The 27243-nt window shown below is 36.4% G+C and overlaps 10 protein-coding genes across 10 annotated transcripts; 4 read left to right on the top strand and 6 right to left on the bottom strand.

Annotated features, from left to right (window-relative positions):
* Positions 1-5: 5 nt before the first annotated feature.
* On the bottom strand, positions 6-3422 carry C9374_008153 (uncharacterized protein; the record flags this gene model as incomplete). Its single annotated transcript, XM_044698198.1, has 2 exons — positions 6-2786; positions 3081-3422. 2 exons carry the CDS (start codon positions 3420-3422, stop codon positions 6-8), a joined length of 3123 nt encoding a protein of 1040 aa, XP_044545776.1.
* A 495-nt stretch (positions 3423-3917) lies between these two features.
* Positions 3918-5093, top strand: C9374_008152 (uncharacterized protein; the record flags this gene model as incomplete). The annotated part of the gene is made up of 1 exon (XM_044698197.1): positions 3918-5093. One exon carries the CDS (start codon positions 3918-3920, stop codon positions 5091-5093), a length of 1176 nt encoding a protein of 391 aa, XP_044545775.1.
* Positions 5094-5125: 32 nt separating this feature from the next.
* C9374_008151 (uncharacterized protein) lies at positions 5126-7252 on the bottom strand (the record flags this gene model as incomplete). Its single annotated transcript, XM_044698196.1, has 7 exons — positions 5126-5357; positions 5421-5544; positions 5591-5707; positions 5767-5937; positions 6052-6525; positions 6667-6912; positions 7105-7252. The coding sequence occupies 7 exons, from the start codon at positions 7250-7252 to the stop codon at positions 5126-5128; spliced, it is 1512 nt and encodes a 503-aa protein (XP_044545774.1).
* A 302-nt stretch (positions 7253-7554) lies between these two features.
* Positions 7555-8754, bottom strand: C9374_008150 (uncharacterized protein; the record flags this gene model as incomplete). The annotated part of the gene is made up of 1 exon (XM_044698195.1): positions 7555-8754. One exon carries the CDS (start codon positions 8752-8754, stop codon positions 7555-7557), a length of 1200 nt encoding a protein of 399 aa, XP_044545773.1.
* Positions 8755-8999: 245 nt separating this feature from the next.
* Positions 9000-10091, top strand: C9374_008149 (uncharacterized protein; the record flags this gene model as incomplete). Its single annotated transcript, XM_044698193.1, has 1 exon — positions 9000-10091. One exon carries the CDS (start codon positions 9000-9002, stop codon positions 10089-10091), a length of 1092 nt encoding a protein of 363 aa, XP_044545772.1.
* Positions 10092-10202: 111 nt separating this feature from the next.
* C9374_008148 (uncharacterized protein) lies at positions 10203-11080 on the top strand (the record flags this gene model as incomplete). Its single annotated transcript, XM_044698192.1, has 3 exons — positions 10203-10337; positions 10438-10524; positions 10775-11080. The coding sequence occupies 3 exons, from the start codon at positions 10203-10205 to the stop codon at positions 11078-11080; spliced, it is 528 nt and encodes a 175-aa protein (XP_044545771.1).
* Positions 11081-11095: 15 nt separating this feature from the next.
* On the bottom strand, positions 11096-14947 carry C9374_008147 (uncharacterized protein; the record flags this gene model as incomplete). The annotated part of the gene is made up of 1 exon (XM_044698191.1): positions 11096-14947. One exon carries the CDS (start codon positions 14945-14947, stop codon positions 11096-11098), a length of 3852 nt encoding a protein of 1283 aa, XP_044545770.1.
* Positions 14948-15245: 298 nt separating this feature from the next.
* Positions 15246-17792, bottom strand: C9374_008146 (uncharacterized protein; the record flags this gene model as incomplete). The annotated part of the gene is made up of 1 exon (XM_044698190.1): positions 15246-17792. The coding sequence occupies one exon, from the start codon at positions 17790-17792 to the stop codon at positions 15246-15248; it is 2547 nt and encodes an 848-aa protein (XP_044545769.1).
* A 415-nt stretch (positions 17793-18207) lies between these two features.
* On the bottom strand, positions 18208-18948 carry C9374_008145 (uncharacterized protein; the record flags this gene model as incomplete). The annotated part of the gene is made up of 1 exon (XM_044698189.1): positions 18208-18948. The coding sequence occupies one exon, from the start codon at positions 18946-18948 to the stop codon at positions 18208-18210; it is 741 nt and encodes a 246-aa protein (XP_044545768.1).
* Positions 18949-19914: 966 nt separating this feature from the next.
* On the top strand, positions 19915-27215 carry C9374_008144 (uncharacterized protein; the record flags this gene model as incomplete). Its single annotated transcript, XM_044698188.1, has 2 exons — positions 19915-19951; positions 20293-27215. The coding sequence occupies 2 exons, from the start codon at positions 19915-19917 to the stop codon at positions 27213-27215; spliced, it is 6960 nt and encodes a 2319-aa protein (XP_044545767.1).
* Between the last annotated feature and the right edge of the window lie 28 nt (positions 27216-27243).

Genomic DNA, 27243 nt, shown 5'->3' with positions numbered 1-27243 from the left:
TATATTTAAAGGTTAATATTGATGGTGGACTGTTCTGTAAGGAGTTTACACGATGTTGATCCTAGAGGGGTGACGTAGTACTTATCAGAAACATAGAGAGCTTGGAAGGAATTCACAACGTCGGATGCAGTTAATTCACAATCATAGAGACGGATAAAGAACTTGAGTGTTGGTTTGGTGGTTGCTGCGGTCTTGTATTTCACAGAAGCAGAAATGTTTGTGGTTGTGTGTGGGATAGCATATTTGTGGATGGTCTTGGATGTTCCTGAGCTATCGACATAGTACAAGTTGTTATAGTTTGGATCACTGGAAGCTAGCGCGAATTTCTGCAAGGTTCCGTCACCACCAACAAGAGTTGCTGTATAATCTGCCAAAGTAATTCCTTCTTTCAATGTCAGGGTAATATCAAAGGTAGCAACAGTGTCGTCACCATCAATAGCTGTAGTGTAGTTTGAAACTGTAAATTGGTTCAAATGCAAATGATAAGTCAATACATTAAGCTTCTCTTTGGCTGATTCCTGAATGATGAATTCACACTTGGAGTCTTTACAAGATTCTCTGAAAAAGCCACCAGAAAAGCCATAATGAGCCTTAAATCGATTCAACAGACCAGTAATACCAATACCATCAAAAGACTCCATAGTGAACGTCGCAAGGGAATATTTCCTGTCAAAGGAAATTGGAGTAGTTCTTGTCACAGCAATTGAATAATCATCAGTGTCAAGTCCATCTGGTTTAACTGGTCCAACCTTATTCACTTGAGTAAATCTGACCTTTCTTGGAGAGTGTTTTTGGAATCCACTCATTGAAACTGCAATAATACCCACAATGGCAATAATAACACCAGTCAAAATCATGGCTTTACCCCAGTTAGCAGCACGATGCATAATTGGCATGTATGAAATTGTTAACAAGTAAATTAATAAACCAATGACAGAACCAATCATTGCACCACACACTGGATAACTAGCACGTGACATCAATGGAATGATCAAGTGAATCATTCGATCAAGAATGTCAATAGTAACAGTTGCTGGTGGCCAGCAAGCAATAGCCATGACAATCACCCAATACAATTGATGGTAATGAACAGCATGGAAGAAATCTCTAATAGAAAATTCCTTCAATTTTGCAGCAATTTCATGTCTCATATTTCTCTTTGCTGCCAATTTACCAAGATACTTTTCATCTTCTTTGGACAATTCGTCGTCCTTCTTCTTTGCTCTACGAAGTTCTAAGAATTTCTTTCTCTTATCGACATCATCTCCTGCAGATGTTAATTCTTCACCCATTTCAGCTCCTGCTGCTTCTAATGCCTTGGCACGAGTTTGATTACGAGCAATCATGTAGGACCACATAATCACACGATCTACAACGAGAAGTAAAACAAGCATACCACTCAAACAGAATGACCAAAAGTAAACAATATAGAATGATTTGAGTTGAGTCATTAAACTGACAGCTGTCAACAATCCCCAGAAAAGAGTCAAAGCAAGATATCTTTCCTTATCAGATGCATAAATCAATGTTTGAGCAGCAGTATTTTCACCACGTTTAAGTTCTGATTTGCTTCTCAAACTAATTCTATACATTTTGAAACATCCACATGAAGAAATGGCAGCATTGATAATTAAATGAACACCAAATTGACTGATAAACATTCCCAATAGAGTTGGAGTGGAAAATAAAAAGACAGCCAATACAGGATCACGATACCATGGCATGGCATTGATACCATCCACAATGGAACCTGTCAATGCAGCCAATAAAATACCAAACCCTAAAGACAATCCATAACTACAGAAATAGAGGAAAATGAGTAATAAACGAGCTTGTAAACCACTAATACTCTTCTTGAATAATTGGTAAACAGAAGAGGTATCATGATAACGCAATGAAATCATGTGATCGACCACAATCAATACAATTGGTAAGACCACATCAACTACCACAATAATACCTTGAATGGCTTGACTCAATTGGAAACTAAAATGAACATAAAATCCACCCAAGACATCAAAATAGACTTCATCAGCCAAATAATTGGATTCTGGATCATCAGTAGCAGTACCTCCCATAATGGCATCATCTGTGACAACTTTCATTAATTGATGCAATACATTGTCACCCAAATGTTGTAAAGTTCCACGTGAAATTCGATCATAGGTGTCATATTGAGTGCCATGGAAATATCCATCCCAATAATAGCCATAATCGTAACCCTTTAAATAGTATTTAGGTAATCTATTGGTGCTGTTACGATAAATCTTATCAGAGAAGACTGTAAAGTCAGTGTCATAATTGGTCTTCAATTTCATCACTTCTTCACCAATCACAGAAATGTAAGGATGAGGAGCATTATTGTATTCATTCAAAATGGAGTTATCAGTCACTCTGAATACCATGGATTTACCACCACCACTTCCACTCGAGTCCATATTAATGAAACGGAGCAAATTTCTTGACCAAGGATGATTCATAAATACTTTGGTAGCTTCGGAATTATATTGTGTACCACCACCAAAGAAGAAGACCACAGGATATTTGATCACATTATCGACCGTATTGACCACATTTTCAAGTAATTCTAACATGACTGCAACACCAGTACCATCGCTTGAAGCACCAGCACTGAATTCAACCGTGTCATAGTGTGAACTCAACAAGAAGGCATAGTAATCATTGGGATTGGTCATGTTGTTTGGACTCACACGTACGATAATGTTGCTGTAGTGTTTGTAATTTTGAACGTCATATTCGACTTTACAAAGTGTTGATGATTGATACTAGAGTGAGTGACAATGAGAATGTCATTGTGTTATTCGCAAGTTATTGTTGTTGTATATATATGAGAAAGGGTTCGGATTGTTGAGAAGAATTGTGATCATGGATAACGTTGCAACAATCATGATGTGTTAGGGTTGTAAAAAATGAGTCATAATGATAGATTGGCCAATCAGAGTGCACAATGATGAATGTCGTGTTTGTTTCGGTGGTTGTTTACGATCATTATACATCATTATAAAAATGATAAATTCCAAGTCAATATTCCATATATTTAACAGAACACACACACTTACATCATAAACCTTCTTCACTTGACTCAAAATATAATCTCTTGCTTTGAAATACGATGCAGTACCAGCAACTCTCACTAGAGACGATCCAACACTATCCTGTCCTGGATTTGGTACAAATGAAATTGCTTTCAAATGAGGCAATGCTCTATCTTCAGAGAATTTATAGGAAGGAATTAAATCTCCATTGGAAAGAACAGTAACGAGAGGAATTTGTCTTCCACCCAACAAACCAACCAAAATAGCTGTACCATAGAGACACACTGGAACTAGCAGCCAAATGACGGGTGGATACAAAAAGTTAGAGGGATACAAGGAAAATAACCAGTAACGCAGGTTGAACATTTTTTTTAAATTTGAATGGCAAGTGATGGGTCAACGTCCGAAGCTCGTTTTTGGTGAAATGGATAGTTTGGGAGAGATGGAGGAGCAGCCATTCATTCTTCTTGTTTGTTTCTAATGGTGTCCATATGATGAGTGATACTCTTCATGTCGTCAAAAAGTGAGATCAGTGATCAAAGCTTATCATGTGTGATAAGAGGCTTGACAGATAGAAATCGGATTGGCTAAGGAGCTTAATTGTGATGTGTTATTCTGTAGCAAAGCTCTTGAACGGAAGACCCTCGAAGCACCACCTAACGTTACTAAAAGCGAGTTATTTGAAGAGCAAATTCATTCAACTCTTCAATTCTGTACACGAGATGAGGAAATTTCGTTTTAATTTCGAATTAAATTTAATTTAAAAAATATTCAGCAACCAGCGAATTATTGTTGTTTCCAGTATTGTCTCATTCCCAACTGTATTCAAAATCCACCACCTCACCAATTCCTCCTCCGGGTATGAAGAAAAAGTCAGATAAATTTGCAAATGAGCACGTAGCAGAGCCTTCATCCTCATCTTCGGGAAAGAACAAGAAGAAAGATCCATCCTTTAAATTCGTGGATATGACCAGCGAATGGGAGCCTTGTATGTCCAATATTAGAAAAGAGAAGAAGTACTTTCAGTTGAGAAAGCAATTGAAAACATGCGAGAACTTTCAACAAAATTACTTTGTGATCAGCATGCCAAAGAAGAGAAAGATGAGCAATACATGCAATGATGATGAGGACGCTACTGAAGGTGATGCCATCGAGCAAGAAGAACAATATGCTGGACAACAAGGCGTCTCGTTAGCGATGCATCAACAACCAATGAGCCATGCTTCATCATCACATTACCAACCACACTCTCAACCTCTCATTCATATTCAACAACATCAAGTACCGATGATGAGCACAAACAATCAAACAACTGCTCCATCAAAGCCTACTGCATCAACATCTCAAACCAATGCCAATCAGGACATCTCTAAAGCCAATAACAATGGCACTACAAATATTATTAATACCAAGAACATTCTCAGATTTGATTGTCCTAGTTTAAACCAGCCATCATTATCCATCACCACTGCCTCTAAACCTCCTCCTGTCGTTCAACAGCTTCCTAACGGTCTCATCCAATACAACAATGTTCAAATTAGTACTTGCAACGAGGAAGAAACACAAAAAACAAAGAAGAGAAAAACTACAAACAAAAAAGAGATTGCCCAACCTTCTCTGTCATCCTCCGATTTGAACAATACTACGAGCGTCCAACAATTTACACGTGCAAGCAACACGCCATATGGATTTTTATCTCCTCCAACATCGTTGTCATGCTCCACTCAGTATTTAAATTCTCACCAACAAAGGAACAATCAGATTGCTCAAGCGCCACAAACCTCAGAGCCTGTAATTACCAATGTTCAATATGTAGATTTTGGTCAAAACAATTTTGTTTTAAGTGAACCTTTTTCTAATGCTGAATCAAACGCAAAGGTTTTAGACGTTGAGGATTCTCTTTCTTTCTCCTTTTCTGAACCATTTGTTGGAGAAGACGAAGCTCAATTTGATTTGCCAGATATTGAACTTTTTGGTAGCCTTGATTTTCTTCCTAGCACTCCAGTTTCCACAGGCTACCATGATGTAAAGTTATGACATCTTGTTTCTAATTAAACATGTTAAATTTATTAAACGTTCACAGCCTTCAATTCAATATCAGTGTTCTTCTTTTCTTCCTTTGGTGGTTCATCAACCAACATAGATTCATCTGCAACTTCCCAGTATGGCTCGTCATAGAAGACAGACTTTTCTGGGAACAACCACCGAATGATTAGGCCAGCCAATAAACCAGAGACGATTGCAATACCAATAGTAATGGCAAGGGTGGCAAATTGGTAGCCCCACTGATGTGTTCCATTTCTGTTCATTCAAGATAATTCAAGTTGAACATGATGATGCTATCTTTTAAAGAAAGTTACATACCCAAACATTTTATCGTACGAAACACCGTAATTGACTCTTTGTCCAGCTGCAACACCTGCAGCAATAATCGAGCCAACACCTCCAATAAATCCTGGAATGCAATGCAAGTTCAAAACTCCGCAAGCTACAATTGTGAAATTAGAAATAATATGCTGAATTAGTAAACTTACTGTCGTGCAGCTTGAGGAATCTTCTCAAATTAGGAGTAAAGAACTTGAATCCAAAAACGCTAATAAATCCGGCAATAATACCAACAGTTAAAGCACCTCCTGGTAAAATAACCATATCTGATATTCATTAACAAAACCATTGTTTCATTTCTTAATGTATTGTTGAGGGAACTTACCTGCAACAGCACCAACAGCTACTCCTCCAGCCAAAGTACCATTTTGAATATCTTCCATTGCAAAAACTCCTCCTCTGACCAATCTACTGCAGAAAAACGAAGCTACTGCAGAACCCATTAAGGACATGATCGTGTTAATGAATGCTCTAAATTGAGTGGTACCAGTTGGAGCTGTTTCCAAATGTAAAATTTAAAAAATTAATAAATGTAAAAATCTTTTCACACTTACACAACTGTTATTTAAATGTGGTCAATAATATAAGCTTTCCTTATAAAACATCAAACTTACAGCAGCATTGAATGATGGCCAACAAAGGAAAAGGAAGATGGTACCAATCAATGAGAAAAGGTCAGAAGTATAACGAGATGATTGAGCTGGATGTCCAGCAATTGCCTTCTTATTCCACAAAACATAAGAAGCCATCAATCCATAAACAGCTCCAAACAAGTGAATGAACATAGATCCTCCAATATCGCTTGCCTTCAACACCCAAGTTCCAATATAATAATTCAAAGCATAGAAAAGAGTATGAATAATACCAGCAACAGTAATTTGAAGAGGTGTAGTCTTTCCAATCAAGACACCAAATGAAACTAGGAAAGAAGCTGCAGCGAAATGGCCTTCCACCAAGTCTTGAAGTTCAAAATGCACCATCCATCTTGGGTTTGGCCAATGGACTTGATCTCCAGTGACTGGAAATCCCTTATTGACACCTCGCCAGAAAGCTTGATTCAAAATTCCCCATTGGAAAATGAGAGCTGTTTGTGTGTTATGGTTGAAATATTTCATTGAACACATTGTTGAAAATGCACATTTTGAAACATTTCAAAATGCAATATAGGGTTTTGTTGTTTGCACATTGAACATTCTTGTTGTAAATCTTCACAATGCACACTTACCTGAAATAAAGAAATTCATTCCGAAGGCCATATATCCATATCTCTTCAAAAACGTCATTAGGAAACCAAAACCCACAAACACCATGATACCGACATCGAGCATGGGCTTGTAGTAATGAGCCACATCATGCTGTGCTTCTTCGTTAGCAGTGTGGAGTGAGGCTTCGTCCGAATTCGTTACCGAGTGCTCGTAATCGAAAAATACCCAGAACAAGACGACCATAACGACTTGAAAGGCACCCACCACTGTAGTGTCGAGAGGGTAAAGAAGAGTATTGTTGTGTAAATGCCGACCGAATCATGGTGGTTCAATCACAAATTGTGATGATTGGAATTTGTTGAGGTGTTTGCGCGAACACCAAGAATCGATTGCCCAACAACAACAACAATTATCGTAAACGAAATGAGATAAGCCTTTTCATCATGAATAAAACCTACACACCAAGAATGAAATATTCTCTGCATTCCATCCGTGAGTATGGCCACTTTCAGAGACTTCAGCGGCTGTGTTGGATGGTTTCTCTTCTTCCTTTTGAGCGGAGAGTGAGATGGAAGGAACGCTATTCATGCGGTCTTCTGATTGCATTTTTTCGTTTTCAAAATCCTCTCCGGTGTCTATCCCATTGGAGTATGTGGTCCGGAACGGAAACTGTGCTAGCGAATGTCGACATTGAGATTACAATATTGTTTACGGAATGAAGGGTGAGTAATACTACATTATGAGACGACAACAGTTATTGGTTGGCAGCTGACTGAGTTTCACAAGTTTGTGCATCTCACCTATCGCCAGTATAATACGTGCATTGAGAATATTTTTGAGTTTAATGTACTTGAGACCATGTCAACATTGACACACACGTCTCACAAACTTAGGAAATAATGATCTTCTTACTCGTTGAGGTTCTGCTGTTGGCCAAAATATAATTTTTCAATTCTATAATGTCTTGTTTCAATTCTCTTAATTCCAATATTTGCAATATCAGAGTTGTTTGTTGGGTTTGTTGAAGGTGGAGGTAGAGAATTGGGAATGTAAGGTAAAAGTTGTCGAGAGGAATCATCTAATTCTGGTTGATGAGCAGCTACAATGGATTCATCAACAACGTCTTCTTCAAATTCCACACTCGAAGAATGATCAAGTTCTTCAATTCTTGTGTTTGATTCATGGTTACTATTATTCATCGTATTAAATACTGAAAAAGGTTCAAAGTTTTGTTTTCCTTTTCCGAACGAAAGAAACGGCGAAAGAGAGTCTGTATTACTTTCCGAACACAAATTAAATTCTTGATGATTACTAGAAGCATGATGATGAGAAGGCGTTGGGGACGTTAGTGATGGATGCAAAAAGTGAGGCTGATGATGCAATGAAGATGATTCACAACCGTTTGAGATGGAATCCAATGTAGGAACATGTTGTATGGAATTTATTGCTGCATGATGAGAAACATCCATATTCATATTCGTAAATACCGATGATGGGTCAAATAACATGGCATGATGATGAAAATGTTGTTGTTGTTGTTGATTGTTATTATTATTATTCGTACTATTATGAATACTAGCATTACAACCGTTTCCATTATTGTGATTCACTTCACCAACCATACAATTTGTACTACCGGCAGCTGTCATTGGAATGATCACAGGAACCATTGGAACTGCCATTCCATTCGAATGATGAGCAGCAAATAAGAAAGGATTGGCTCCAGCTGGAAGTGTCATGACATTGTGCGGTGTGATGAGAGAAGTGGTATTTAGAGATGAGGAAGGATTGTTTAAAAGATTTGCTTGCTGTTGTTGCTGCTGCTGTTGTTGAACAGGAATATAATCCACACATTCAATACCTTTGGCTGTACATCGATGGCAAGGTCGTTCATGAGAGCATTTCACTTTGGCTTTATGACATCCGACACAAGCTCTTTTGGTGTAGGGTGTTTTTACAATTCTTTGTTTGGTTTGTGATGGTGGTGGTGATTCGGATGTTGCTTCATCACTCGTCGACGAGAGGGAAGTATTCGATTGAGAATTGCTGGCCAATGTTGTTGTTGTGGTTTCGGCAGAGGTTCTTGAGGATGATTTTGATTTTGGCATTTTTTAAAGAATTTTGAACCAATTCATGTTTGGTGAGGAAGAAAATAGAACAGGAATTTTCGGAATTGTGATGACGGAATGTATTTCCGTGATATTGAGTTGAGTGATGAATTCCAATGAAATCCGAGAAACATCTTGAAGAGGAAGTCTGGTTATCATCCTGTTCTGAGTTCCACTTACTCTGAATTCAAACAACAACATTTCCGTCCAGTCAAAATACTCAATCCGAAAGAAGAACACAAAAAATGTTGGCAAAAAGGCTTAGCGAAGGTAGACGAGCGATCTTCTCAAATCACTCGTTATTTAAAATTCCTTCTTTCTCTTCTAGAACCGTCTTGATGTTGAATTTTAATTATCAAAATAATAACATTAATATTTATGATCATACACGGGAAACTAAAAACACCAGTGCTAATTATTGTACCAGTTATAAAACTTTCGGAATTGTACAAGGAGTAACTGTTGAAAGCAAATCACCCATTATTCGAGATGAAATCTCTGAAATTGAAAAGAATCAAATTTTACGGTTATGGGAATCTGCAAGGAGTAAAGCCTCTTCCTGTCTTCCGAAAGGAAGTAGTAAGATGGCAAAAGAGTTGGACAAGTATATTCATCAATATATTTCTCATAACGTTCGTAAAGAACAAGCTCCATCCGACTCTCCAAATTTTACATTATTGAACTCTCTAACAAAATTAAATCAATTTGTCCAAGCAGAAGACCCAAAGGCTCTTGGAATATACATGGAACTTATCACCATTTCATGCCTCTTTGGATATTTACCTCTAGCTCTTCATCTCACAAATGCTATCCACAAGGACTTTAAATTAACTTTAGATTATTCAACTTACAAGACCATTGTGAAGTGTTTTATTGACAATGGAAAATTTGACGAATGTTTTAACTTTATTGTTGAATTGGAAGAAAAGAATGGAGTCAAACCAAATTATCAATTATATTTACCCCTTTATCTCAAGATGAAAGAAATTCTTACAAAGAATGAAGACAAGCCAGAACATCAAGCAGTACCAAGTTCCATACTCAACCAAATGATTCCTCGATTGTCGAAAACTCCAGATCTAGTTCAAGAAATTGTTTCACGCGATATTTACTCTGCTGGACTACTCGGAGGACGTAGTAAGGATGTAGAAAACATTGTTCTGGCTCCCCCACTTACAGGCTATGAAGATTATCCAACACTCGAAACAGCTGATTACTCTGAAGAGAATCATATTGGTGAAGAATGTGGTGATGAATCATGTGGTCATGATCATGGTGATGAAAGATACTATTGGAAGCCACATGCCTTTAGGAGTGAATGGGAACACTTGCATTAAATCTTTACAAATCACCCTCGCCAACTCACCAACAAACTCGCTGCAGAATTGAGGCTCGCGTTAAACCACTGTGTGTCACTCTTAATTTCGTAAAGATGTACATTTAAAAAAATGGCTCAACAATCATCCACTAAGGATCTCTATGACGCTGTAACTAAGGGTGATGTAGCAGCCGTTAAAAAAATTGTTGAAAGCGGAAAGGCTGATCTCAATGCTTTTTCACCTGTGGGAATATTTGAGAGTGAGGTATGTTGTTTGGGCGATGAAGGCAGATAAACCGGAGGATCATGGTTGGTAGTGGGTATGATCAATTGAAACAAAACATGTAATTACTATTGACTTCAAGACACCCTTATTTGCTGCGTCCTTTAAGGGAAACAAAGAAATTGTATCATTATTAGTATCAAAGGGAGCAAAAGTGGAGTTAGGAGATGTAAGTAATATTTGTTTCCGAAATTATCGATCATATCCCGATGATAGAAAGTAAGTAGTAAATCATCATGTGAAGAACTCACATATCTCCATAAACAAGTTCGTAAGTGTCTTTTCGTTTTAATCACATCGCTCAAATGCAAAAAAGATTGAGGTAAGCTTATTGTTGAGTTGTGTTCAGCAAAAAAGTTAATTATTTCAGTGGGTGAGTTGTTTCGTTTAATTTCACAGATCATGTTCACAAATCCTAGAACTCCCTTCATGGTGCCGCCTCTAAGGATAACGTTGAAATTCTTGAGGTGTTGGTGAAAGCAGGATTAAGTGTAAATAGCAAGTCCTACGTAAGTGCATCTTTGGTAGCCATAAATTTATTGCAACCCAAACAGTTCGGTGACACCCCACTTCACATTGCAAGCTATTTTGGTCGAGTTGCTTCTGTCGAGGAGCTGCTAAGATTGGGAGCAGATAAATCCATAAAAAACAATTTAGGAAAAACAGCTCACGATATTGCAGAAGCCAGAGGACAAAGTATGGTTAGCAGATTGGTCAAAATTTGATCATGGCATGTTTAATTAGGCAACATAGTGAATTATTGTGTTATTAACTTCATCTCGTTTTAAAAAATCTCTTTCAATTAACGACTCGATTCTCTTCTTGATTTGTTTCACATCAGGTGTGAAAATTGGTATGAGCTGCGTCACGACCTCGTTAAATAGACTCTGAATGTTCATGGACTTTCTTGTTTTCATCACTCGAACCACACACGCATCTAAAATATAAGTTCGATCTGTAGATACAGATGATTGTGTGCTCTGAATATCTTTTTGGGTTACTCTGGGAAGAGGAACCTTAATTTTGTGAAGTCTATTATGAAACGCTTCGTTGAGAGTGAGCACGATGGACGATTCTCCACTACTACTAGCATTGTTAGTACGAATAAGAAGGGGTAATTTCTCGGTAGTGAGTGATGCAATAGCTTGTTTCAAATCAATATCGGATGAATACGATGATTGCGATTCTGAATTGGAAGCAGCTGCTCCAAATGGTCTGATGGTACTTGATGCTTGCTGCTGTTGCTGAGAATGAATCGCAATGTTGTCATAACTCAAACCAGTGAGTTCTTCAATTTGTTTCAATGTCAATGACGAGTTGTCATTAAATAGTAAAAGTATGGAGGCCTGTAGAGTGGTCAATTCCAATAAATGATTTCCTTTTGCATAGTGAGCCAGTAACTGAACCATACTCTTGGAATATACCCATTTTAACACTCGTTTTCCATTTCTAGAATCATAAAATTGTTTGAAGAGCATTTGTGAGTCAGCAATCTCTTTTGGAAGTTGCATATATTCTTTAGCTTTTAAAGGCCACATTCCCATTGTTAATACAGTCACATTCACCTCATAAGGAAGATGTAAATTATTCAGTGAGATATAATTTTGAAAGTCTTGTCTCATGTCATTGGTCATTGTCTTATCAGCAAGCATTTTCTCAAGTTTGTAAATATCTGCTACTCCTCTGTAATGATATTTAAGTTTAGAAATCATCATACGTTCTTCTAATTCTTGATAATCTGTTACTAGTAATCGAACAGCAAATAACTTTCTATATTCTTCAATGAAAATATCTCGATCTGAAAAGAATTGAATAAAATCAACAATTAAATCTAAATTATCATCTGTCTTTTTTCTCAAAATATCATCCGTGTAGTAGGCAAATAATTGAACTACTCTGATTTCAAATTGACCAAGTGAAATATTCTTATTCACAAATTGTTTAAAACCTTCTGACATGGCTTTGTGGAAGATGACATTTCTACAAAAAGGACCATTCACAATATTTTTCATCTTTTTGTGCAATTCCATCAATTCAATGACATAGTATTCAATCAAATATCTCACACATTTTGTGTATACTTCATTAGAAATGATGGATGATTCAATAATATTATTGAGAGGATCTGAAGAGGATTTTGTGTTTGTTTCAGGAGGGCTAGTATCCATAGAGGAACTATTACTACTATTAGTAGTAGTGGTAATAGAAGAGGATGTAGTAACAGAAGAAGAAGAAGAAGAAGATGTAGTAGCTATAGAAGAGGATGTAGTAAAAGAAGAAGAAGATGTAGTAATAGAAGTACTAATACTGCTACTACTACTACTCATGTTTGATTGTACTCCCTTAATCATCTCCAAAGTCGCTCTCTCATGTTTGCTAAATAATTCATTTCCAACAAAAATTAAATATTCTTTAAAGAGTTCAGCAATTGGCTCTAATCCTCCTTCTACTCGATTCATGAGTCGATACAATCTTTTTAAATCTTCCATCTTTTCATCTCGAATTAGAATTTTCACTCCTGATCCAGACATTTCTAATAAACGTTGTTCCTTATTTTTCAACAATTCCAAATCTACAATTTTCATGAGTTTGTTTTGTGAAAAGTGAGTGGGAAAGATGGCATAAATTCTTGATTGTTCTTGTTGAATACAATCTTCAGCTCTCATTAAATACTCTGTGAGATTATACTTTTCAATCCAATCTTCTGCAATTTTATGATAAAATTCTCTCGTTTCTTTTTCAGCAAATTTTTCAAAATCTTGAACATATTCTTCACAGTGAAGATGGCAATTCGTATGAGAATTCAAATGAGAATTCAATACACTCAAATTGGATGATGAAGAAATGTTAGTAATGTTACCACCAATACTTTCACGTTGTGGTTGAGAAACATAGTCTGGAATTGGTACAAAATTTGAATGATCCAATTCAATGAATAATTCAAGAGTTTGTCTCAATAAATGTCTTTGAGATAAATAAAAGGAGGTATCGGAATTGAAATTTTTTCGATCTTGATCAATCTTGTCTAGAATAATTTGTCTCAGAGTAGTTTTCATTCCATCAAACACAACTGTTTTGAAGGAGTAAAATGCTTCAGATCGTAATGTTCGTTTGGAATTTGAAACAACATAAAATTGATCTAAATATTTAAATATATAGGAACAAAATTTCACAAATATATCTCTAAAATTTCCCCAAATAAAAACAATTTCATTTAACAAATCTTCAGAATGTTTGTCTTTCAAACATGGTACAATGGTTGTTTGTAAATATTTCTTGATATAAATAGAATAGAGAATATAGAGCTGATCTTCATAATAAACAGAATCAGGTAAAATGCATAAATCATAAATTATTGTAAATAGAGTGACATGTTCGTTATTTTCCCAAGGCCTTGTACAAGATTGTGTTGTTTTTTGACTCACAAAAGCTTCCAGTTTTTTTAAGCTTTTGTAAACTTCAACCCAAGTATCTTTTAATTTTTGACTTCTTGTATCTTGAGAAGGAGGAAGAGGTCCTGTTGAAGTGATTGGATGACTTTTTGAAGAATTTTGTGAGGAATTTACTGGAATACCTGAAGGAACCACCACAGTAGAAGGGTTAGAGAGTGTGTTATTGAATGATTGTGTGGATGAGTTGATCATCATATTGGATGAGTTGATCACCATATTGGACGAGTTGATCACACCATTAGAAGGTAATAAATTTGTTGAATTAGATCTATTTCTTGGTGAAGAACTATGGATCAATTGAGAAGAAGAAGAGCTATGAATCGGTTGAGAAGAATTTGGTGTGGTTGAATTTGTTGAAGAGGATGAATTCGATCGTGATCGACTCACAGCTTGTAAAAAAGGAGGAGGTGTAAATAAGAAATTACTCAAAGGTGGTAAACTATTGCCCATTAAATTTGGTAAAAGATTTGGTAAATTGGGAGGTAATGCTTGACTTGGATTGGTTGGTGATGATGTTTGAGATTTTAATTTCTTGGAAGGAGGTGATGAATGATTGGATGTCATTATTCCATGTGATGTTTGTTGTTGTTGATTATGTTGATTATGTTGTTGATGTTGTTGAGGAGGAGAAGAAGATGGCATAGAATGTTGAGAAGAAGATGGAATAGAATGCGGTATTGATCGTTGTTGAATGGCATTCACTGTATTCATAGTGGCATTGTGAATGGCCAATCGATGAAGCATGGAAGAGTGTGAATGAATCGTTGAAGATGGCATTTGTTGTGAGGGTTGAGTTTGTTGTGTTTGTGGTAGTTGTTGTTGAATCATGACATGATTGGAATGATGAGGTGATCCTATTGAAGTCATGAGTGGTGTGATCCGATGATATGGATCGGAAAAGGCTTGTTGTTGGTGTGATGATGGTGGTTGAGTGGTTGTGAGTGAACTCGTTTCATTCGGAGATGCTTGTTGTGGTCTATTGTTCACAACAGTCGTAGGATTTAAAGTTGTTGTTGTTGTTGTTATTGAGGACGAGTTGGTAGTGGTGTCTGCCTCTTGTGCATGATCGCTGCTACTACTCATGTCATGGTTGGTAGTACTACTCTCACCCAACAAGGCTTGCTCAAAACTTCTCTTCATTTTTTTAAATAACTTATCTTCAAAAATACTTTGGAGGTTGGTACCAACTTGATCAAGCGTAACAGTTATTCATCCACAAGAATTTGACAATCTGACTCTCACGAATTGATACTTGGTGAGTAACTCAATGGTATTATTGTTACCAACGATACGATGGTTTGTTAATACGACTTGGCCATTACCAATTTAAGAAAACTTGATCCAAACCACTTTCATAAATAGTGTTTGTTTAATGAAAAAGACAATATTTTGTACACGCACACACAACGAATTCAACATGTTTCACATTCCTCTCTCGCTAAGCAACATAATGATACGTACAGGATGAACTGCCAGCTTGTGAATTTGCATCTCTTTCAAGATAATCTCTGTCAATTAAACTTTCAATTCTCTTCTTAATGTCTTGACCAGTCGTTGGGAATCGAATTTGTTTTAACACTTCTGCCAACAATTGTTGATGAGTGAGAGTCTTTCTTGCCTTCATAATTCTCACAATGGCAGCATCAATGACATAACTACGATCTAACAAGACCTTCTCAGTTGTTTCAGTTCTTTCTTTTTTGGTTTCTTTGAGTTGTAGAGAGTTGACCTTAATTTTTGTGAGTGAATGAGTAAACTCATCATTGACATAAAAGACATCGTCTTCCTTAATGTCCGTTCCTTTTCTCTCCTTTTTCAATACTTTCACTTTGTGTAGTGTCAATGATTGCATGGTAAGCATAAATTCCTTTGCATCTTCGATACCAATGAGTTGTTTGAGTTCTGAATACGAGATTTTGACCTTGTTATTAAACTGCAACAGAGTTAGAGCTTGATAGAATGATACAATCAGCTCTTTTCTCCCTGAAGGAAAGAGAGCCTTCAAAGTACATTGACCAAGATTGTGAATCCATTTGAGAACACGTCCAGAGTGTTTGTTCACATAGAAATCCTTGTAAGCCTCTTGAGCTATAGAAATTTCCTTTGGTAAATTTAAAGTATCTGGAGTGTAATTTGGCCAATTACTACTTGTAAGTATGGTAACATTTAACTCAAAAGGCATGGTAGAGTCATGGTCTCCAAATTCGGAACATAATTTTTTGTATTCCTTACTCTTCTTGAAATTTGCCATCATGTCATTGGAAATATCAACATCTTTGAACATGCCTTCAAGTTTGTTAGTAAATTGAGGACCACACTCTGTTTTGAGTTTAGCAATCATAATTCTTTCTGCATCATAGGATGAACATCTTCCCAGTAAGAGTCTCTTTGCTAAATCCTTCTTATAAAAGGCCTCAAAGATATCCTTTCCGTGAATGTATTTTACAATGGCATGAGCGTTATCCATACATCTTTCCAACTCGGAATCTGTTAATCCCTTGTTACCAGATTTCAATTTTGAATCAATGTATTTGGCAATGAGTTCGCTTGGTTTGTTTGGAACCAAATTCAAAAAGTATTCAAATGCTTTTCTTATGGCATACATGAATTGTTCATTCTTGTGGAAAGCTTGTTCATACAACTCATCAACCTTGCTTTTTAATTGAAGAGTGTCTTGAACCATATTCTTTTCATTTTCTTCATCTTTGACAATTTTGCCTCCTTTCAGTTTCATATAATCTGTAAAATATTCTTTGAGTAATTCCAGTTCATCCACTAATCTCAATAATCCATACAATCGACTCAAGTCAGAAATTCTATGAGACTCCATCATGTCAGAGAATCCCTTTTCTAAAATGGTCTTTGCATGTTTCTTGATTAATTCATGTTCTGTGATTTGTATGAGCGGTCGTTTCGTTGTCTTTGCCAGATAATTGCTCACTCTTTCTGATTCTTGTCTTAACCTAGTTTCAACATACAATAAATATTCTGGAGGATTGAGTGAATCCACATTTTTGAGTCCATCTGCAGAGTAGAAACTTCTCGTTTCTTCGAGAAATGATTTTTCAAAATAATCTTCATATAATTGCAAGTCTATCAACATTCGAACTAGACGTAGTACAATGGACCTATCAATGCTTTCACCATTTCTTTCTTGTTGAATTAAGTATAAAATACCGGAAATTATCTTTCTTCCTACTTGTTCATTACTCTTCAGATAGTCCCTATATATTTTTAATCCCATGTCCCATATTGTTTTATCTGGTAATGAAACAACATAGGATCTTTCTAGATAGAGAAATATTGATCGAATAGATTTCAATTGTTCTGTGAAGTTTTCCCAGCTTTTCACAACAATATTCAAGAAAGCAGTATGATCAGGTGTTTTGTTCGTTAAATCATTTACAATGCTTTCGATATTCTGGCTACATAATTCTTTCAATTTGTTATATGTACTTTCATGTTTTTTATGTCTACACAAATCAGAGCAAAGTTGATAAAGCTCTTCTTGGCCAATCGAAATCAATTGTTTTTGTTGGATAGCTATGACGGCTGATTTAAGTTTGTTCCAAGTCTCTTCTTCGAAATTTTCATCAACCGTTGGTTTGATAGTGAACGGTTTAATTTTGAGCATTCTCTTTTTTTGTGATGCAGATGGAAGAGGAGAGGTTGTCATGTTATTGTTGCCATTGGTCAACCCACCTCCAGTAGATGGAGCCAATGACTTTTTAGTAAACCCTCCCGAAGATGACGAAGTGGATGTTGCTGAATTGTTATTTGAAGAGTTCGTACTTGCAGAAGATGATGTTACGGCCATTGCTTTCATTTTGGGCTTTTCTGAGGCAACACTTGTAATAATCTCAACGTCGTTGTCTTCTTCGTCTTGAATTATTTTTGAAGATTTAAGTTTCTTGGTTTGATCGGATTGCTTTGTAAAGTCGATAGTGGTTTGATGTTGTTTTCTTTTGGATGGGATAGAGGACATATATACGGAATGAATGCCACGTGTGCTTGAGAAGTGTGCGTCTATATGATGATGGTTAGCACAAGGAATAAGATGATGATGGTTTGTCCGCAGCTGACAGAATAATCTTGTGATAAGTATGAACACGATATTTACAATCTAATCACGCATGAAGGCCAAATTTGTAGGAAGATGGGCAAGCTGCGAAATTTGTGTGATGATTTCGGAAGCAAGAAATGCGTTATTTTTTTTTGATGCAAGGAAGCTCTTTTGCTCGGAAGTCAACTTCAACCGTGTGGTGGTCTTGTTGCCATGGCTCATCAACCGAGTTGAAGAAGATGTGGCTGAGTCATTGGAAACATGAAATGGATCATATCTTGACCTTTGATCTAGAGTAATTTATTGCAACTCTCACCAATAAGGTTCATCATGAATGTTAGTAATAAATAGAAAGTGTTCGATGATGAGGCTTGATTGTCTTTCTTGCATTTTCACCAATTTGCCATAACATCCAATCAATCTCAATACTCAAACACTTGATATTGTGTTTTTCGAGTAAAACTTGTCTCATTTGTTCAACTGCTTGAATTGTAAATGCTCTAATTTCAACTTCCATTTGAGAACTATATTCCAATGGTTGCAATCGAGCAATTTTATCTTTCAATTCTGAACTATAGACAAGTACGACATGTTCATCATCGTCATACTCACTCTGGATCATGTTATTCTCATTGATTGGATCCTTATTTTGATCGTTACTAGGATTCTCATTGATTTGCTCCTTATTTTTTTCCTTATTTTGATCCTCAATGCATTCAATGAAATGAATATTACTACTCAATAATTGTGGTACTCGATAATCAGCAAACATGGTCAATTCATGAATATCTACAAATTCACCAATACCTTCTCCTCTAAAACATCCATAAATATCTGCACAAAATATTTGTGCTCTCTTATAGAAATGAATTTGATGTCCAGTTTTAGAATAAATACAAGAATCTCTAAATCCTGGAAAGTATTGAGTGATGAGAGAGACTAATTGTTTGACACTCTTTTGAGCAGATTGAATCAATTGAAAAGCACTTCCTTCAAAATGTGTCAAGAGAACTGAGCCCACTTCTCGTATCAACCGCACTCGTTCTTTCACTAATGGAATGGTTGTAACACCTCCCATCCACTCGACAAATTTCTCTTCAGATAATTGTGAAAGATTTTGAGCATGGAAGGCATTGGGATTTTCTGTTAATACTTTTCGTAAAGCACCTGCAAGATGACCATATTCAAATTCATCCTTCTCACTCGAAATGGAATCATTGTGCGGCCAAAAACAAAAATTAATAGATGAAAGAACGAGAATGTATTGGCACGTGAGAAGAGGTTGTTCTAAATTTCTGTAATGTAAGGTATCATTATCCCATTCAATAAAAAGAGATTCAATGAGTGAGTGAGGTGTTGTTGTGGTTGTGGTATGAGTATTGGAGGAGGAAGCGGATGAGTGGTGTTGTGGTCATTGTCTTGCTGTTGTTGTTGTTTCTGCTTCATCAATTTTTGATGAATGTGTTGAGAAATGATTTCACATGTTTTTTCAAGAGCTCGAGTATTGATTCGGACATGTTGTGGTTGCTGAGCACAGACGTGTCGTGTTGTACTTTTCACTAATTCAATCATGTTCATCGATGATGCTGCTGTGCTAGAGGACATGTTTGTATGAGATTCAAGAATTTTTTTCAATAATATTTTATTATTTAACATAATTATGAAAGTCTGGTTGTCCAATTCTCTCGGAAAAGAGGTGGATAATGACTCGATGATGATCATCAAATGTATGAGAAAGTATTCTTTCAACGGTTTCACTCTCAAACTTTTGATCATCATCGACAAGAGTAAAATTTACGCATTGATCTAGAACCTATCCAAAATCGAGTGATGACATGTGAAAACCATCAAATCATCATCATTAAAAAATTGTCAGTATTCAACCCTCTACTGAAAGACGGTCACTCTTTGCGCAACAACAGGAGTATTCACATCATCATCATCGCATTGCCGTCGTTAGAGTTTTTTACTACATTACTTTCACACACCTAGTGAACATTCATTGGTCTAAGAAGAAATTGAACACACATTGTGATCTCTTGAAATGTCCAAGTGGATTCCTGTTAACAAGTATGGTATTGGTAAGTTGTGTGATTTGTTGAGAAAGAGAGGATGACGACCATGTCAACAATGACATTATGATGATTGTATGATCACGCATTCCAATCATGATGTGGTACAACTACTACCACCACACCTATGTGTGAATCATTTATCATCATCACTCTCGCTCACTTTGACTATCAAATTTGTGATTTTTGACACGCGAATATTTCCATTATTATGACACTACAACAACAACAACAATGGAAACATATTTTGAATTCATCATTTCATTATCATCACAACAACAACAACACACACCATGCTTGCACCATCCAATAATCACATCATCATACATCATGATTATCATGATTAACAGTGGTTGAACCATTCATCAAGCAACATCCTCTTCATCTCGATCTCAATGTTGGTGATTTGGTCTTTATTCGATCAGAAAAAGATGGATGGGCAAAAGGATCAGTCTTTAGGAATCGTTACATTGCTAAATTATTGGCATCGCTCCATATGAATTCATCATCAACACAATCGAATATGGTCTCTATGAATAATAATAACAATAATAACAATAACAACAATACTTCAACATCGACTGCACAATCTGCCAATACAACCTCCTTGTCGGCCAACTCTGCCAATACGACCAATACAGGAGGAGCCTCTTCTGCCTCCACAGCCACTCTCTCCAATTCAAATCTTGGAAATGCCAATGTTGGAAGTGGAAGTGCCATTCTTCAACTTTCGAACAATAATAGTGGTGGTGCTGGTGGTGGTGGTGGTGGTGGTACGGGTGGTAATGATGCCATGAATTCATCCTCATCACTCGGTGCTACTCTTCCTCAATCCTTGGATGACATGCCAGCCAATCTATTGGCAGACATTAAAACTGCTCTCGATTTCAACGTGAGTGCCATCTCTGTATTTCCCATTCCTAAAGGCTTCTTCCCAACAACGGCCATCAAACGCATCGAAGAGAAGAAAGCCTTAAAATTGGGTGAGAAAAATGCGAGTACGACTTCAACGTCGTCCGATAAAGTCTCCTCCATGATGATTGGAAGGGACAACAACAAATCAGTGACTGATTCACTGGCTCCATTGTCTGCTCTCGGAGGTGTTTTGAGATCCAATTTCAAGATGAACTTTTCTGAAGAAGTTGATGGTAATGAATTTGCAGAGAGCAAGTATGGCTTCTTTGATGAAAAAGATTTTGAAATTGAACATTGTTATAACATCTTTCTAGTGACTGAAGAATGGCTCTCTTTCTTTGATGGATCCAAAGAACGTATGGACATTGTTGATCGTGATCAATTTGAAAGAATTTACGACATTCTCTCAAAATTATTCTTTGATTTGCAAGAATATAAAAAGGCGTTTGATCTCAGAAAGAGATTGAAAGAAGCCTTAGTCTCTCCTAACGATGGTCTCATCAAAACTGAAAACAAATTACACAAACTTCAAAACAATTTAATTAAGCTCGTTGAAGAAGGTTGTAATGCTCTCTTGTATGACATTATTGTGAGAAAGAAGGGTAAAGTTTTGGATGAAATCTTGCAAACTGATGCCAATGTCGATAAGAATGCTCTCATGACGAGCTCTCATGAAAATGGAGAAGGAAATGCATTTGTACTTCCTCCACCCTCTCAAACAGTAGCTGATATTGTGAATTATATGATTCAAAACGAAATTTCTTCGACTGCTCTCTCCTCTTCTTCAACAGTGACTACGATTGTGAAACTCTATAGATCCTATGTTCAAACATTGGAACGAGAAATTGATGCCATGAAAGAACGAAGACAAAAGCGATTAAAAAATCATAACAAGAGAGAGGCAGGAGGTAGAGGTGGTGCTTTGGGACGATTTGGTTTACCTTTCCATTTGCCTGATTTTGATACTGAACCTGCTCATGCTCTTGGAAGTGATGATACCAAACAATTCTATCATTTACCAGAGGGTAACATACAATTATTACTCGCTCTTGATTTTTGTCAAATCGATACAGAATATGCCATTGAAATGGATCTTTCATTATATAGTAAGAAGTCAGAACAATTTGTGAGTGAACCTTTCATGATTCCACTCTTGACTCCGACGGAAAGAAAACTCGGTAAAATTCAAGCAGAGACCAAAGATGGTTTCTCTGAGAGAAGATGTATTATCAAAGACATTACCAGCAATGACATTAAGGAAGATTTGTACATTGTTGCTAGGTTTTATAGAATTGGACCTGTACTTTTAGAAGAAAAAGCGAAAAAGAAAGATAAGGATACTCTTCATGCTGATACGGTTGATGTCAAGAGACCTATTTGGGTTGGTATTGCAGACGTGAATCCTACCGTCATTAATAATATTGTGAGTGGTGAGACTGCACTCCTTGAGAATCTTTCTGTCTATCAAACAGCAAAAGAAGAGAATTTTTATGCGCTTCATCAAACCTTGATCAAATTGGCGAACGAGCACGCAGGACAAATTCCCAATGAACTTCCAAGAGATATTTCCAAAGTTTCAGATTCTCTCATTCGATCCTTTGGACTCTCTCTCAATATGCTCATTGGTGAATATGAAGAAGTGGTCTTCTCGAAGGATCATCTTCGTTTCAAACCAGTCATTCAAATGCTCAAATTCCCAAGTGCTGTTTCACCAGGTGATCGTCGTAATGATATTTACATTACTTTGGAAGGTTTATTGGCCAATGCCAAAGAATACAAGAATGTGTTGGTAGAAGCTGAATTGTATCAAGCGACCATTTCAACGGCTAAAAATCCACCGAGCATTCCTTCTGAAGTGAAACCCATGATTCCACTCAACAACAATCTCGGTTATGATTACAATAGTGGTAATTTACCATCTTCCATTCCATCTCACAAGAGAAAGGTATTCAGTTCGATTGTATTGTATCATATCAAGAATCCAAAATGGAAAGAAACCTTTAGAATGAGTGTAGAACCTGATCTCATTGATCGATCCATTGTCGTTTTCAAGATTTATAATTGTAGATCGAGACATTCAACCAAGGAATTGATTGGATTTGCATATTGGAAAATGACCAATTCCACAGGCTTGTTGGACGTGACTTGTAAGAGTGAACAAGATGCGAATAGTAGTGGAGCTCAGAACTTTTCTGAGAACAACAAACAACCCGTAGTCGAAGTGAACATTTATAAGGTAACTAAGAAATTCAAGGGAGGAGATTTTTCAGGTATTTTTGATTTTCACAAAAATCCTGAGGAACGTGAAACTCATCGAACCAAGGGACAAAAACTTGTGGTTTCTTTCAATGTTGTGAGTACAAGAATTACTCAAAATCCTGACATGAAGAATTTATTAGATTGGAAGACTCAAACCAGTGTTTCTGATGTTGTCAATCAATTCACGTTCAACATGGGAGATGTGATGGGTATTGCCATTTTCATTAGAGAAATCTTTGGTGCTCTTTTCGATATTTTGAGTGCAAGTGAAGATAAGGCAAATGTTCCTGAAAAGATTTTCGAAGTGACCTACAAGGCTATTAACAATATTTTGTCTCAGAAACAATTTTGGCCTTTCTTGCGTGTCATTGATGAGTACATTACCAACTACTTTCAATCGGTCAATGCTTACAAATGGCTCTTGAAATTTTTAATTTCCGATCTTTGTAAAATTCAATCCAGACGAGAAGATGAAATTCTTCGTGAAGATCCCTATGACCAGTTGATGCCATTTGAATTGGAACAAGAAAATGGAACTTCTGAAACCTCGAATGGTACCTTTACCAACAACAACAACAACACTTCTACCACCAATGGAAATAACAACAATACTACTACAGCAACCATTCCTTCCAACATCATTGAAGAAACTCAAGTTCCTGCTGCTTCTCTTGCCAAAATTGTTCCTGTTCTCTCTCAATCCATCAAGTGTATTGATTATTGGGCCAAGTTCATTGTCAAATCTCGAGAAAATTATATTGAAAGATATGGACAAACTGAAAAGGATGAAAAAGATTTTGAAAGACAAGTCTCCATTCTCATGAAATTGATTACAGTCTTGTTGCAACATCCACAAAACGCAATGCTTGGTGTGAAGGCAAACTTTTTGAAATTTTTCAGTTCTTCCTTCTTTGATGAAGTGAATCGAGTCTTTAAGGATGATAAAAAGATGGGACGAGCAGTGGTTGATTTCATTCTTGCCATGAATAATTGTTCAGCAGCTGTCGACTCTACTGGTAAGACCGACACCAAGAAATCAAAAGAACAAAAAACGTATTCGAATCGAATGTTGGCTCTCAGTTGTGTGTTGAAATCCACAGTGTTCAATCGAGATGGTTGTCGTAAAGTTGTACTTCCCTATGTGATTGATGTCATTCGTGATGGTATTCTAGAAACGAATGGAGGTGATCTTGAATCTGGAATTTCACTTCTCAATGAACTTTTACATGCCACTCAAAAGTTAATGCTTCAAGCCAATAGAAAACAATTATTATTATTCAATCAAGAACAAAACCATACGACCATGACCACGACGACGACGACGACCATGACGACGACGACGACCATGACCATTACTTCCACTCCAACCTCATTCATCAAAACCATGGCTGAAAATTATAACTCTCCAAATTATTCCTTCCAAAAGCAAAGAAAGGCCATTTCAAGTGCATGGATGAAATCCAACGTTCCACAAGAAGGTGAAAACTTTACGGATGGACTCGTCAAGACCATTTATGAAATTTATCAACTCTTCCAAACCATTAAGGACAGATATGAATTACTCACTTCTGAATCACAAGTATTGAAGAAGGAAATTGATGACAAGACTAAACTCTTATTAGAATCTCAAAATGAATCGGATCAATCCAAACAAGCAGCTCGACGAGGAGGTGGTGGTGGTGTCACTCGAACCAACGTGAATCAAGGAACTCTTCAGAAAGAAATTGATGACAAACAAAAATCTCTCGATTCCATTGAAAATAATCGAAGAGATTTAATGTGTTCCATTATTAGTTTTGTGAAAATGTACAGTGGTAGTTCTGTCTTGTTACTTTCACATTTAATTCAAGATGAACATGTTGCCACTGGTTTATCTCAACAAACAGTGAAGAATATTTTATATCTTCATGAATTGATTACTGGAAAGAACAACAACATTCCTCGTGAATGGATTGGATTCCGTCTCTTCATGTACAATACTCTCTTTAGATCTCTTGTTTCAACAAGTAATGTGTTATTGTATCATTTTACCAGTTACAAGAATAGTCTTTCAAATATTGTGAATAATATTCATGAGAATGATGGAGCAACAGGAGCAACAGGAGGAGCAACAGGAGGAGGAATAGGAGGAGCAGGAATAGGAGGAGCAACAGGAGGAGCAGACTCTGAGAGTGTTCCATCTGAATTTAAAGAATTATGGGATCTTGTGTTCAAACACTCGTTCAGTTTCATCAATTGGATCGAAGTTGAAAAGATGAGAGCCTATGAGAGAATCAAAATTCAATCTCGCCACGAAGATTATCGTTCCCTTCTTCTTCATCATTTGTATGAAAAGGTTTACAAACATGAAAATATGAAGAAGGACATCAAGTTAATCTTTGTACCCAAATTGGTTCACCAAATTATGAGTCTCTTCAATATTGATCATCGATTGTTACACGATCCAGCGATCAAACTCTACTATGCTCTCATTGAAACTGAATTTGAGAATCACAAACGATTGGCTCAATGTGAAGCTGTCACACAGAGTCGAGTGGTTCGTTCCAAAATTGGAAGTCTCTTTAAAGAGAATTTCACGGACAAGTTAAAGACCATGTTCCAAGAAAATCTTTCATCAACCAACACTCAAGAACTTGGCAAAGAAGGAATGTTGTTATTGAATCGTTTAGAGACTTTAATTTCTCAAGTTGAACAAATTCAAACCTATGAAGATAAGGATGAACACAAATTCTGTGAAGCATGTATTGATGTGATGAGATCATTCAAAGTCAATCACAATTATGATCTCTATTATCAATATGTTGACAAATTGAGTGCTGTTCATGAAAGAAATGGAAACTTTATTGAATCAGCTCTTGTTTTGTATAAACATGCAAAACGTCTTCAATGGAATGATGAACGTAAATTACCTTATCATTCTGATGATTATCCAGAACAATCAGAAGCTGAACGTAAAATCAAACTCTATGAAAAGATGATTGATTTATTGGATAAGGGTAAAGATTGGGAGAGAGCGATTGAACTTTCAAGACAACTTCGAAATTATTATTTACACAATTACAAGTATGCCAAGACTCAAAATTTATTGAAACGTGAAGGTGAATTTTATAATCTCATCATGACCAAGAGACGTTTCTTTGCATCGTATTATTATGTGAATTTTATGGGTAAAGGATTTCTTAAAATGGGTTTACAAGGTCCATACATTTACAAGAGTGTGGAAGGTGAAAACTTTATGGACTTTTTGAATGGACTCAAAGACAAGTATCAAGCTCAACTCTTCCAAAAGGTTCCATCCGATCCTGAACAATACAGAAATCAAGATGGAAGATATTTTGTTGCTTTCCATGTGGATCAAAGTTCTGAAAGCGAATGGGAGAATATGTTCATGCATCGTGATAAGAGAATTTCACCCAAGATTTTATGTTATCGAAAATTACATAATGTTAATTATTTCAAATCAGAATCAAGATATAGAGAATCTAAGGAAAAGACCAACAATGAATATAAGGACATGCATCGTGAAATTACCTTTTATATTACACCTAAAAAGTTCCCAACCATATGCAGACGTCAGAGAGTTCTTTTAGGAGATTCATTGAAAATTTATGAAGATAAATTATTGAAGGGTGAAAAGTTGAAATATAAGGATTATGCTTCATGTATTGATCTCACCAAAATATCCTATGTAGCCAATGACAAGTTATTACACTTGTGTCCACTTGAAAATGCCATCAAAGATATTGAAGATAAGGTCAATGAATTGGAAGAACTTGTGATTAATCATCATCTCGATCAACAACCAGATACCAATGCTCTCTCCATGTCTCTCAATGGTACCATTGATGCTGCTGTGAATGGTGGTCAAGACAAGTACATTTCAGCATTCTTTACTGAACAATATGTGAATACTCATCCTGAACATGATCACTTGTTGAAACGATTCAAAGTGGCACTCCAAAATCAAATATTTATTTTAGAAGAGGGTTTGAGACAACGAAGACTGTTTGTGGAAGGAAAGGCACTTGCTTTGAATGATTATTTGGAAACTCGTTTGCAAGAGATGAAAAAGAAACTTGAAGAATTGTTGTTCAAGTAAAATTCGTTTGTGTTCACAACAACTTTGG

Source organism: Naegleria lovaniensis, assembly GCF_003324165.1.
Source record: "Naegleria lovaniensis strain ATCC 30569 chromosome Unknown tig033, whole genome shotgun sequence".
Classification (NCBI taxonomy): Eukaryota; Heterolobosea; class Eutetramitea; order Acrasida; family Naegleriidae; genus Naegleria; species Naegleria lovaniensis.
Note: the sequence above shows the minus strand (reverse complement) of the source record. Positions and strands in the feature narration are given on the sequence as shown.